We start from the raw sequence: 14,496 nt of genomic DNA on the forward strand, positions 1-14,496 counted from the left end.
AACAGTATAACAGGTTTGCCCCCCAGGTGTTGGAATAGGTTTGTGGTGCTGCTACCTTTGACTGCGATGGGCTTTAGGCTAATGTTGCAGCGTGGGGGGGGGGGGGGGGGTCTCTTCCTCCACGTCTGTGGCAGTAAACCCAAACCAGTTCCAAACAACAGATGAGTTTATTCCTTCCTTGGGAACAAACTTCCCACTCTCACCGGTAGCCATGCCGTTGCTATGGTGTTGTTGTTTGTCACTTGCCATACCGACGTGTGAAACTAACGCTACGGAAGCTTTGGGGAACCAAAAATGCACCATTACACAAAAACTCGATTTAGTTATTTTTGAAATCGCTTTACAAAAAATTCAAATTTATTCATTCAATCGATTTTTCACCCAGGCCTAAAAGCAGCCAAAAAGCAGACAGAGCAGACATCTTTAAATGTAAAAACGACAAAAACAACAGAGAAAATATTTTCTTCTACCAGCAATTTGTCTGTTTTTGGACAGTAGGGTCGATCAGTCGATCTTCCGCTCTGGCATTTTTTCAGAGCTTAATGTCGGTTCTTAAAGTTCTCTCTAGAGCTAAACTTTTTTCCAATATAGAGACAAAACGGATGCAAAGATGATTACAAACGGCGTGCGTCACCTCAACAAGCTCACAGTCGATTGTTTTTATTTAATCCAGTTTGTAACGTTCACTTTTACTCACAAAACTTTTCCGTTAATGAAATGTTTCCTGTAGACTGAACAAAAACAACCATCCTCACATATGAGCCTCAGTATATCTCTTTCCAATAACCAGCAACAATAACAACATCCAACCCGAGAGGGCAGTAAAGATGAAAAACGCTGCAATGATTTAGCAGAGTCATAAAACCTCCTCTGGGGGATCCACTGTGCTGAGATGCTCGTCTTTAAAGCCATGGATGAGCAGCGATACGAACGTGTTTCCACATCAGCATCGCGACTTTGCCCCTAACAAGAACACAAGTAGCTCTGTTTGGAGCACGGCTCTGTTTGTTTGGAGCTTCAAGGACCCAGTTTTTGCAGAAAAGCATCCATCTCAGTCAGACTTCATCTATTCTTTGAATGCATGGATGAGCTTTTCCTGGTTCTCCAGGACAGACCCAAAGGCGCTTCCTTCTACACCAAAAACCAAATAAATGTAGAGAAAAACAGGAATGTTTCTGCCTCGTGATTGGGTTTCAGATAGAAATGAAGTCAAAGACGTCTGTCCTCTGAATGCAGCAGAAAAGCGTGAATTCTGACTCCTGATCGTCCCTGCTGAAAATGATGGCAGCTGCCTGCTCTGCTGCTGAATCTCTGGGATCTTTTTGGCACAAAACTGAAGCTCTTTGCCATTTTTGAGGAGAAAAGGAAAGTTTGGAAAGTCTCTTAGCGTCATCGCTCATCTAAAAAAAAACTGCAAATAATTCGTCCTCTTCTAAAAAATGAAATATTTACTCTGAAGAAATGCTAAAAAATGATTGTTGGAGATATAAACGGACAAATGCCCACAGAGGAAAGAATGAACAGGTCATTGCTCCAAAAATGGAAAATACGAGATAAATGTGAGGAAAGGTGGTAAACAAAACCTGCAATGGTCTGGAAAAGGGATGAAAGTAACCGGTGATAACAAGGAGTAACAATAGAAAAACTAGAGAAAACGGAATGATCTGATGAAGGTCAGAGACACTTAAATCTGCTGTGAAGGAATTGGTGGAACAAAGCTGTGGGGTAAACTGGGTGGTCACATGACCTATTGGTCTCAAAAGACATTATACCCATCAAGGCTGAAGTAGAACTAAAGCCAAATGTCAATCAAAATCCCCTTTTGTATACAATGTCAACTTTAAACAAAATTCTGAGGTTCATAAATGGAAATTAAAATCCGAATGTAAGCATTCATTTTTTTCTAGAAGTGTTAAATCCTTTGACATAAAGGTGAAAACAGACTGCCTTCTTCTTATTACTTTAGAGCTTTTAAAGGGCTTCAACCAGGAAGTCAACGTGTCTGGAGGCTGTGGCGCCCTCTAAAGGCAGAAAGAAGAATCAGAACGTAGAGCAGAATTTTCTCAAACTGAAACAGGAAGTCAAAGTCATGCTGGGAATCAGACATCGTCGATGAGGAAAAGTTGGCCGGGTCTGAAGATTGCAGCCCCCATGAAGGCTCCATCCACAGTGGAGCGGATGCTCATGTGAATGCTTACTGCAGTACCATTGAAAGAGCTATCATCACTTCACACTTATAGCTCTGAAAATGGCGCTGGAGTCTGCAGCCGGTGGAGTGGGTCCATCAGAGCGTCCTCCTTTAGTCTGGGGTCCAGCGTTGTCCTTCATCACACTTGGTTCATGAATTTATTCTATCTACGGACTTTAATTTCCTCTACAGGTTTGCTGCTGCATGATGGAAATGCAGCTAAACGCAACATAAAGGATGCAAAACAAGGAAAATTTCAAAAAATAAGAGCATTAGTTTCTTCCTTAATGTTTTTTGACTTGAATGGATGAAAATAGGTGCAGACAGGAAATTCAGTTCATGGTGACTTTGCTTTGTGAGGGATCACAGGATGAGAATTTAAGAGGTCAGAGTTCAGCTTTAATGTGAGACTGGTACGGAGATGGTGCCCCTCACGAGTGGCGCCGAGCAATGATGTCATTTCAGTTGAGCAGCGACAAGATAAAAGGCAGGAAAACAAGATCATAAGACCTACTCCTTTGCTTCATGACTCCCCTCCGTCGCTCCGCTTTCAAATGCTCCTCTGAAGGCATTATGCCCTCCAGGGTGGCAGATATGAGCGCTGACTCAGCGTCCTTCCACCCAGATGACCACGACTGTCAAACGTGACAGAAGCAAGTAGGAAAACTGGTTCCATCTCAGATTCTCAGACTTTACCCCATTTAGTGTTTAACCCCTTCACGCCGAATGCAGCTAGTTTGCAATGAGTTTAATCCAGAACTTCATTATTTAGCATCACCTTGAAAGGAAAAACACTGAAGACGATTTGTTTATGTAACCGGAAAAAGATTCAAGCAGGATGGACTTTAAACATCTGAAATAATCGTATAGTTTGTCCTATTACTTCATGGAAATTGTCTTCTAAAAATAACCAGAGGTTGAAAAACATGATATATAGATACAGATATAGAAACATAGATAGATAGATCTTTTTTGTCATTCTCATACATAAAATTAAATTAAAAGAAATTAAAGCAAACTGTTCATCTTCCTCAATAATTCTAGATGATTCCTCACTAAACACTCTATCCTCTTTTCTCAGACAGACAAACTGACTGTATTCATTCTGTAAAGGCGGCACGCTACGGAGGAGATTGATTGACAGTGTGGACTACAGCCAATCAGGATGCAGAATACAATGCACTACTATAGGTGACTCATATTGAGCAGCGTCTCCTTCTGTCATCACTTCCTGTTTGTGTCCATTCTGATCTCCACTTCATCCAATCCACAAAGTCCAATTTCTTTTTCTTTGTTTTTTCTGTTCATTAGTCGATTCAACGAGCAGAAAAATCAACATGAAACCTCTGATGTTTACCTATCAGCTTCATCTCTTTTTTCCGTGTCAGCAGGAGTTTTCTTGTCTGTTTTCTCAGTGACGGCTGAGAGCATCTCCAGATAATGATTCCTGTCTGCAATGGGACATGTTTCTGTGTCAGAGAGGAAACGGCTCGTCCTCGCCGTCCTCTCATTGTCTGCATGTCTTTGTTCGTCTCACAAAGCGAAGTTCTGATGGAGCAGATATTTGTTTGGCTGTATTCTGAGCACTCATCAGCTGAAGTGTACTTATCTATTTTTGTCTGACTGCAGCTTTTTTTTTTTATAACTTCTGCTCACAGTAAAACTATTATGGGTAAAATAAAGCTAAATTTATAAAACTAATTGTTAAGGCTTCATTCTTCCAGAGGGCACCAAGTAAAGGTTTTATCTGCTCAAATAACTTAAGAAGTAGCACAGTGTTTTCGATCGTTTACTCTCAGAGCAGAGATTGATCTGGTTACCATGGTGATGTAAGTGGCACCTTTCTCCTCTGCTTTGTCGCAGATGGTCGTAGATGTGCGTGTCAGGTGGAGCCTCTTTCTGACCCAAAAGTGACCATTTCTGTCTCTGACAAACCAGATGTGACTCATGCCTGCCTTTCGTAGGGACTTCGGATATGAAAACATCGATTTGAAAATAAAGACATAAATTTATTTCCAGGAGGACAAAAGGTGTGTAGGTGTGCGTGGCTTTTCTTTGCTGGATACCTTTCCAGAATACTTTTGAAGCTGTTGACAGTTTTCTCTCGCTTTAACGCCATTTATCTTTTGCAGTCTTGCACAGGGTTCCATAGGGTTTAAACCTTTTTAAGGCCGTGCACATGAAAATGACAGCAAATTTCTCTGTAAATGTCCCATTTAATTTATTATTTCCCATATTAACAATTTGTTCCCATTTTATGATTAAAACTGTACAGTCTTATCTTGTTTTTGTGGCGTCATCCAAAAATGGTTCACTTCCAGATCCAACCACATGAAGTCAATTCCATACTATTTACTGAAATCATGAATGAATGTTTTTTTGAAGATAATCAATCATTAATATTCATTGGATTTTGTAACTTGAAAAGAATCTATCGCATCAGAACTCGACTACAAAAACTCATTCATTCATTCATTTTCTATTCCGTTTTGTCCCTTTCGGGTTCACGGGGCTGCTGGAGCCTATCCCAGCCACTCATGGGCGAAGGCAGGGGGACACCTTGGACAGGTCGCCAGTCTGTCGCAGGGTAGAAGGTCCACAATCACACATCCATTCACTCTCACTCTCACACCTAGGGACAATTTAGAGTTGCCAATTAACCTATGAAGCATGTTTTTGGACGGTGGGAGGAAGCCGGAGATCCCGGAGAGAACCCGCGCATGCACGGGGAGAACATGCAAACTCCACACAGAAAGGACCCCCATTGATGTTCTGGTTCAGGGCCCCCAGCCGGGACTTGAACCAGGGGCCTTCTTGCTGTGAAGCAAGAGCGCTAACCACAGTTCCACCGGGCAACTACAAAAACTATAAAATTAATTAACTTAGTAGGGGTGGGATTATATAAACTCGCTTCTTCACGCTCCTTTTCAAGTAATAAATGAAGCTCCGCAGGAGTTTAGTTAATGATCACTGTAATTAATTAAGCAAATGTGATTTAAGTGTCTTTGTTTTATTTTGAGTTTTTTTATGTATTTCATCAGTTCTGTAATGAGTTTGTAAATCTTTGTAAATTCTTTATTGCTTTGACTACAATACTTGCAATCAATCAATCAATCAATCAATCAATCAATCAATCAATCAATCAATCAATCAATCAATCAATCAATCAATCAATCAATCAATCAATCAATCAATCAATCAATCAATCAATCAATCGAACAATTAATCAATCAATCAATCAACCAACCAACCAACCCACCAATCAATCAATTGGTCTGAGTTGGTCTGAGTCAATGTTTCTATGGTAACCCCCCCTTGCCAATCAGGAGTGGGCTTGTTGGAAGGCCGCACACCTACCACTGGAAACCAAGCCACAAAAAATCTGTCAAATGTCTTGAATGCTGGACGTGGGGGCCAGCAGGCTCCACCTACTTTTACTGAGGCACCTGATTGGTCAATTTAAACCTTGAATAACTTATCAAGGACATTTTGGAAAAAGTTATCAAAGCAAAAATGGCTATTTCTATTTCTCTATACGAGTATTTTGGTTTAATGGAGCCAACCGGTACTTTCTATTTGTGTTCTGCCTCCTGATAGGTGTGTAGTGAGGAGTTTTACAGACTTAAAACATCTAGAATTGTTCTAAAAATAAAAATATATACTACATTCCACCCATTGCAGCTTATTATTTTAGAGTGTAACTGTATGTTTAAGTGATTTTAATCTCTTTATTCTATAACCGTTAACATAAAGCTGTGTCTTTATGTAACAGAGAAAAAGTGAGGAAGAGGAGGAAGCAGAACCGGATTTAAAGCAACAAGAGAAAAAAAGAATAAAGATGAACGGAGAGAGGTGTAAAGCTAGCAGTCTATTTTTCAGGTAGAAAGATGTCATTTATCGCTTAAATGTTTCCGTCCGGCTTACAGGAAACATGCACAACCTTAAATGGGATCCACGTTCACCTTTAAAAAACAAAGTGTTTGCCGTGTCCTTTCATCATATTTGTCCTGTTCGCCTGCATCCGTCTATCCCAGATGTATCGTGACGTCTCTCCGGTTGGGACAAACCCTGTCAGGTTTGCCTCACAGATCAGGGTCGTATCTCGGACATCTGTCCGATCCCCTTCAGCTGGAGAGGTGCAGCTCTGTTCTCTACGACGCTCCTCTGAGGAAACTTCCATCAACAGTATTGTTTGTTCAGTATCTACCACCCAAGGTCAAACGGTCAGGGGGAGGGGGTGGAGGGCGGCAGGAATTAATCGACCAGGCAGCTGACCTCTCATCTGTTTTGACTCGACTGATTCAACTGGCTGTCAATCTTCTGCCTTCACGTTTATCGGAACCTCAGGAGACACGTCAGCGTTTCTGAGCGCCAAAGAAAGGGACGGATGCTTTTGAAGAACATACAGCAATGCTTTCTGGGAGCTTTTAATATCCCTAAACACCCAGTCTAACCATATATGGATCTGCCTTCAAAGCGTTCCCAGTAGCTTTTTAATGACGATTTAATGATGGTCTTACTAGGACCTAGTTTCTGCAGATTTCATTACAAATTGACCTCTGGGCTGTGGGCAGGACCGTAGGGCACAGAGCATCCCAATAACACCTTTATGCAAAAAGCAAAGCATCATCCAGCTCTACTGAGCAGGTGCCTAGGGAGATATGCAAACCTCCCGGCACAGAGGGCGGACAGCAGAAACTACAAACCCCGTTGCTCCAGTCTCTGGATGCACAAGATGTTTCTACAGTATCTTTTCACCTCCGGTCGACCTCATGGAGGCGCCCTCCTAACCATAAGGGCATTGGAAAAAACAGCACAGTATTTTTGGCGGGAATCGAACTGCTTCCGCCTCGGTTATATTGTGTCCGGGTCACCACTGGACCAAAGCATAGGGATGAACACCTGTTAGTGTGACAGAGACGAGGGTTTGCTGCAGGACAAAGTGCATGGGGGTTGAGGTGAGAGTGTGAGGCAGCGGACTCACTTGACAGAACCTGGGGTGGCCCTAAAACAGCAGCTACACGGGCACTGGTCTGGTGTTGCAGAACCAGAGGAGCAGCTTGGAGGCGGAGGAGCAGCCGCTGGAGAGACGGGAGGGAGAGGGGACGACAAGGAAGGAGGTGGAAGTGCGGGTGAAGACGAGGACACAAAAAGGGGAAGTAAAAAAATAAATAACCCAAGACAAAAAGGACAAAAGGAAAAATGAGCAAAACGGCAGAGTGAATAATGTGAAACATGACACAAAGAAAAGGTTAAACGTGAGGAAATGGTGTCATGCAAGAAAAATGACAAAATGTTGGAGGGAAGGTAGAAACAAAAGGGCAGGAGGGAAAGAAGAAGGAAAAACAAGGTTAGTTTAACCCATCAGACAGCAGGAAGGAGAGGACCTCCGAGTCGGCATGGGACGGGGTTTTCTGCAGGAATTCTTTTCAGGCTCACAGACTGGATCACAAACGGTCTGTTTGAAGCTATTTGAGGCTCATGGAACTGCTGCAGGATCCTTTTCAGGATGAGGGGGCTTGAGCTTTAAAACCTCCATCTCCACAAGTGTTGGAGACAAACCCATCAACATTCACGAAGGATTTGAACCAGCAAAGCCCTTTGAGTTGCATAGTTGGTGGGTTGGAGCCCTTGTAGGTGCTTCCTGAAACCTGTTGATGGAGACCAGCTGATCGTGCCCGGTTGAGGTTTAAAAGCTTGAAGATGTGTGATAGAGAGGCCCGTGCTTGGCTGATCTCTTTCCCCTCTTCTTTACACAGACATCAGGTAACAGCTCTGTAAATACATCTGTTTGTTGGTCTTATTTGAAGCCTGTGTGATGCATACTGCCTTTAGTTTGTCCAGAGGTTTTTTTAGCGCTTATATTTGAGCTCAGTCAGAGTCGAGGGGCTCAAACTCTAAAGCTTTCATGTTTCCAGGATTAAAACACGACTGAATCATTTAGACGAAAAACAAACAAACTCAGAGCTGTTGAGGATTTTCTCAAAGTGTTCTTAGTTTAGGTCGGTAGTATTAGTAGATATCAAGATGCTGTTGAAATACAGAATATTTGGACATCAAATCCTGCTCAATGTCTTAGCTAACAAAGGCTAGCTGTTCTGTGGAACCGCATCATCAAACCAACAGAAAGTCTGGACAAAATGCACCACAGCTACGTCTGTTGGCCTGTTCGTTGTTTTTCCCCGGAGTTCAGGTTGAGAAAGTCCAGATATTTAACGTCTGCACTGTTTTGGGAATGTTTGCTCGTTGCTTTTGCCACATAACCGATTTTTTTTTCTGTGTTTGCACAGAAGCTTGATGAGTCACAAGTTTGTGCCCAAAAAGAATTTCACATTTTAAAACTAATCTTGAAAATGCTATGAAATTTTGGAAATTAAAACAACTTTTTTTCTGATTTCTTTTGTTCCAGAACCTCCATAATGCTCAAAGAAAAATGTAAGATGCAGGGATAAATATTTTTCTGTTTAGAAACAAATATTTCTTCAAACACATACAGAATTTAGTTGTAGAAATACAGTGACGATTACAAAAATCTTAGAAATAACTTTAAAGTTTCCCTGCGTCTCTCATCCCATGCCTATCTCAGAGTGTGTGTTTGTGCAACCCTCAACCCAATTCAAAACCCAAAACGACTTTAGCTTCAGTTCTGCATCGAAAATGATCAAACATGAAATGTAAACATCTTTAGAGTTACGTATAAAAGCAGAAACGCATGTTGTGGTTGTTAATATGCATAATCCTTTTTCCATGGCTGCCTCAGTGCAGCAGAGAGGGCAAACAGCAACAGATGCTTCGCATAAAAGCAACTTAAATGTCAGCAGAATCCTCACATCAGAGTTTGAGGAGTTATTCATATTCTGAGAAAGAGAAAAGACATTCAGAAGACTAAAACAAACATTTGGTATCAGCCGTTTAATAATGTTTAAGTGGGATAAATGTGTCAAACAGAATCACCTCCCTTCTGTAATTCTATGAATCTCCTTCTGATGGATTTCTGTGTCCAGAAAAAAGTCATTAGAAGTTGAAGTCTCAAGCGCGCAAATAGAGACGAGCATTGGACCAAACTAACCAGAACAAAGAAACAATATTTCCACCATAAAAACTAGTCATAAAAGAAAAGCTCCTCCTGCTGGATAATGTGTTGTTACACACTACATACGGTATAACCTGCACATTTTACACGTATCTTATGCAGTTGAGCGTGATTTAAATATGCAAATGTGTGTTTTTTCCATGATCGTTCAACGGATGTCTAACAGACTTTCCATGCATGTACCACCAATGTATAACTTTTATATCACGTTAAAATGACGTAATTGACGCACAATTCTCTCATGAAATACATGTAAACAGTGCACTCAACACGCACGGTTCCTGTCCTACGTTGGTTTACTTGTTCTTTGCGTGGTTTATTCGTACTTCTTCCGTGGTTTTAAAATGGTGATTTCATGTAAAGACCACAACTTTTCAGACTTTTTTTCCACGAATATACACGTACCACCAATTTTCATCCGTGCAAAATTCACGTAGTGGCTGTGTGACATCACCTACATGACAGATTACACGGTTACATATCAGGGCTGGAACAAATATCAGAATACTCAAAAATTCAACTATGAATGTTCGTGACGTCCCTGATCGCTAATCTTCATGTAGTAAAGTGTTGTAAAAAAGAACATTTCAGGCAATGTAATTATCGCTCTAAAATCGCAGAATATTGTTAAATTTTAGGTGCGCAAACAAAACAAACTGAATGTGCTACCGTCACAGGAAGTAAATAAACCTTCATAGTAAAGTGTCGGCGAAGGTTCTTATTTTCAAAATAAAACTATCAAGTGTTTGTTTTTTTGCAGATGAAAAAACATAGTCGATTATAAAAAATACTATAAATTAAAAAAATTAGGAAAATCTTGTGATGAATATGTGATGTCATGTGACCGTCTGCTAGCATGGTGGAGAAGTCCGAAGACTGGAACGCATCTGTAAAAATGTTTAAGTAAAGGTTGGGGAGTTTCTTGGTTTAGTCCGTTTGTAAAACCTGTTTTCTGCTGGAAACACTGTTTTCAGTTTAGGGGAAAGGATGCTGAGGCTTTTCTAATTGTTCTATTTCTATTGAGGTGTTGCTGCGTCTTCTGGTCATCCATCGATCTACTAAAACAGGAGTCAGGAAGCATCAAAAGACCCATTGGTCCAAACTCCCCAACGACAGGCTGAGCAACAGAACTGAGGGCCAACCAGCATCTTTGCTTGATGCGTTCAATGAACCCCGGAACTTAGAACGCCACCAAACACCCACACCCACCCAGTCCAACTCAATCCGCTACAATAACAATGTTATATAAAGGAATCCACAGACTTATTGTACTTTAAAAGTGTTAAAATTACATAAAATGCACACATTCACTTGTATTTTTAGTTTTGAACATATTGTATGGCTCTCAGAAAATTACATTTAAAAATATGAGGCGTTCATGTCTCTCTCGGCCAAAAAGGTTCTTCATTCATTCATCCTGTACTAGAACTTTATCCAGCTAAACTCTGAGGATGGAAAAACTGTGGATAACTTTTTCAGGATTTGTTGTTGAATGATCCTAAACAACAGTGATGTCTATGTTTTGTTTCTTGCTGAAGTTAACCAGGAAGTTGACAGAAAAACCTATTGATTGTTTAAAGTAATAAAAACGTTTCTTTCTTTCTAAATCTTTGTGTTTTTATTTGTTTTTTTTATTCTTGTCTTCTGTTCTAAATAAAGGTATAAATGATGCTGAGTAAATACATGTTTTAACTTCCATACATCCAGTAAAAGACATAAAGACAGCCATTCAAACAATACATTAAGTGGTTTGATCTGTGAATCGCTGATTCATGAATCTAATTTGATTTGAGGAACCCAGGAAGGGTGAGGAGAGGAAGTCCAAGTATTTTTGCTGAAACCATCAGTGAGTCAAAACGCAGACGGTGGAGCAAACAAAGAGCCACTCCACCTTCCATCTTCTTATTCACTCCATTCCAACGTTGTTTGCAGCCTTTAATGACCCACCACAAAATCCCAAATCTCCCCAAAAACGAAGGATGAGGCGACAAAGGACGAGCCTGAGGCCGGATCTGCTGTAATCATAGAGCTGCAAATAGTAGAAGCTCAATGATACAGAAAAACTGCACTTTGAAAAATTACAGTGAGAAAATATCCATTTATCCTGAATGAGGAAACTCTGGGTTGATAAATCAAATTCTAGATTTCTGTGTTGATATAGTGGATGAGCTGGAAAAGGGGGTGGACTTAAATACACCCAGAATAACAAATAGATGATAACAGGTGTACTCCACATGGAAAAGATTATTTTCTCAGCATTCCTCCTCCACATCTTTCTGCATTTCTCTGTTTCTGCGCCGGCGTTTGTTTGTGTTGGGAGAAATTTATTGTCTTTAAAAGGTAAACAAAATGTGAAAAATTGGCTGAGAGATCAGCTTCTGCCCCGACTTTATCCGCCGGATTCAACCGTGAGCTCCCAACAACATAAACAACAAATGACTGTCAATGCGGCTCTGCAGCAAATGCGGCATCCGCCAGGTTTCCAGCCACAGAAAGAGTCTGAAGCTAAACATTAGTCTTTCTATTTCTTAATTGGACCTTCGTGTTTGGTTAAACTGGAAAGAAAATAAATGGAATAAAGTGTTGAGACTGTAAAAATGTTTGGTTCTGTTATCAGACAAGCGAAGAGGCTGCAGACGGCTGATGAAAGAGCTCCATGCCTCCATAACAGCATCATTACTGCATGATCTACAGTATTAAAGGTTAAAGAGGTTAGAGGAGGAAACTAAGCTTTCCCTCACATTACATAAGTGGACATTTATCTGTCAGATTAAACATTTACAGAGCGGAGCAGCCAGCAGACTCTAAGAGTACATCACCATATTCCTCTTTCATAATGTGCCTTCATCCTGTAACAAAAGCAGCTCATGCAGTATTTCTGTTATTTAGGACTTAGAGAACATTTCTACCGGAAAAAAACATCTGGACCCCAAAAATTCACAATTTTGTTTCACATCAAGTTTAGGTTGAACATTTGACGTTTCTTCAACGCCAAAGCCTGTTTTATAGTCTGAACAAATAAGATCCTAAAAAAAAAAACGTTTAAAGGAATTAAAACCGTTATCTGGAAGGACGAGGCTGTTCCCTTCGTGGAGCCTTTGGCCTACAACAAGTTGGGATTTATTTTTTAAAAATCTGGCAGATCGCTTTTGGCATTTGTTATTTTGTCCTCCCTGCTGAAGACTTCCTTTCTGCTAGACCGTGTCGGCGTCGGTGTGACCACGCCCATCCACAGATCCAGTCCGGGCTGCAGGAGCAGACGCCGCGCAGAGCAGCGGAAACCAAAGACCGAACCAGAGGCAACGTTTGATGGAATTCCAGATTTAGAAAAGCTTTATCGTTACGAGTCCAAAAAAATTAGCAGCAACTCCTTTATAACAAGATAAACAAAATAAATGAGAATAATGACAGAAAGTAACTACAGGGGGATGTGGCTGATTTAAAATCGACTCCGTTTGTTTTTAGACATTTTCATGCAGGAGAGCTTTTAGTTGATTTTAGTCCTTCTTTTAGTATGTTTTTAGTTTTTTATCATTACTGTGAAAGGTTTTTATTACCTCTCTGTGATACGATTCTTTCTAGGAAAAGTGCTATAGAAAGAAAGATATTCTATTCTAAGAAGTATTTAGATAATTAAATGAAAATTCACAGATTAGGTCTAAAATAAGAATAAAATATTGAATTTTTTTTGTTAATTTATACCTTATAAGATACAAAATACATTAAAAAGTATTGCAATTTAAAAGGACATGCAATTTTCAAAAACTTGTACATTTAGATCTAAAATAAAGAGACTAATTATAATAATATACAAACCAGATAACAATAAGGTGGATATAATAAACATTTTTTAAAGTTTTTATAAATCCAATATTCTAAAAATATGAATAAAAATGTATTTTGAAGCTTTTTTTGTCTTTATTTTCAATAATATCTAAACTAGTTTGTAGGTGTTTTTGATTTGTTGTTTTTTTCTCTTTATTTTTTTTGGGAGAGAAAAGGAAAGAAACACTAATGGTTTTATTTATCAGGGTAAAGGGGCAGTAATAATAATAATAATAATAATAATAATAATAATAATAATAATAATAATAATAGACATGTTTACCTAATACATTGTTTTGTTCTTGCAATTGTTTTGTGAGAATGAAATAAAGAATTGAATAAAAACAAATGCATGAATTCTTCATTGTTCATTTGTGGAGGTGTGTCGATAAATCGACCGAATCAATTACATTCATTGGTTTATATCCCTACAATTCAACCAGATCCAAGTGTCTGAGCAAGGTGCTAATGCAATTGATCTATACCAGTATTAAATTGTTGCCAAAGGAAATTAATCAAATATTTCGGTCTTGGTAAAAAAAATCATTTCGATTGAGATAGCGGACAATACAGGTAGAGCCTCTGATTGGACGTTGCAGGTTCGACTCCCGCCTTGCCTGCCCACGTGTCTGGGCAAGACACTGAAGCGGCTGGTGGTCATAGGTTGGCGCCAGTGTTCGGCAGCAGAGTGTAGTGTTCATGGGACTGTGAAGCACCAAGGGGTAGAAAAGTAGGGTAAACGCCACTTCCCGTGTTTGTTTTTAGATTTATGCGTTTGTGTGGATCCCCTGCTGTTGCTCCTGCCAGCCCCCTGCGTGTGACGGCGGGATCATCCATCGTGTGTTTCCCGCCCAAAGGCAATATTCCCAACCGTAAATAATAAAAACCAGCGTCTTGTCTGCAGCGTCGGGGCGAATGTGATCTGCAGACTCCAGTGACGGCTTTACGTCTTTACGTTTTCAAAACTTTAACCTTAAATTTTCATTAAAAGGAAATAAAGGTTTAAATGACAGAAATAAATAAATGAAAATTAGAAAATCGTGGAAGTAAAAAACTTCCACGATTAAATTAAAACCAATTTATTGGATAAAACATTTAAAATAAATACAAATGTAAATTACTAATGGGTTCATTTAAATACCTTTTCAATAAATGCAATGTGTAAAAAGAAAATCTAATTTTAATAACAACTAGTTTTTATTTGTATTCATGTTTTGGCTTATTTTCTCGCATTTTTTATGCATTTCAAAAAGTTTATCCACACAATTTTGTTTAGTAGCTTCATCCAGCTTTTAAAATAATACCAAATAGTTGTAGTTTATATTCTATTTATTTTGGGGGGGTTATGATGGGCTGCAGAAGCCCATCAAGCTCCTTCACGTCTTCCCTG

General features: G+C 39.7%; 1 protein-coding gene and 1 non-coding gene across 3 annotated transcripts in view; both read right to left on the reverse strand.

The window, feature by feature from the left end:
• The window catches only part of LOC101173638 (5-hydroxytryptamine receptor 4), a 180,681-nt gene that overhangs the window by 18,626 nt on the left and 147,559 nt on the right, over positions 1-14,496 (reverse strand). The window contains exon 7 of one of the 2 annotated variants that reach the window (XM_011480564.3): positions 7,173-7,269. The exons of the other annotated variant lie outside the window; for it this stretch is intronic. Within the exon in view, the coding sequence (XP_011478866.1) occupies positions 7,206-7,269 (64 nt within the window). The 3' untranslated portion in view covers positions 7,173-7,205. The remainder of the gene's footprint in view (positions 1-7,172; positions 7,270-14,496) is intronic. 2 annotated transcript variants of the gene reach the window in all.
• mir458 (microRNA 458) lies at positions 2,182-2,276 on the reverse strand. The gene has a single exon (NR_107141.1). It is a non-coding gene; the product is annotated as a microRNA 458 (primary transcript).

This window comes from Oryzias latipes, chromosome 10, assembly GCF_002234675.1.
Source record: "Oryzias latipes chromosome 10, ASM223467v1".
Lineage (NCBI taxonomy): Eukaryota > Metazoa > Chordata > Actinopteri > Beloniformes > Adrianichthyidae > Oryzias > Oryzias latipes.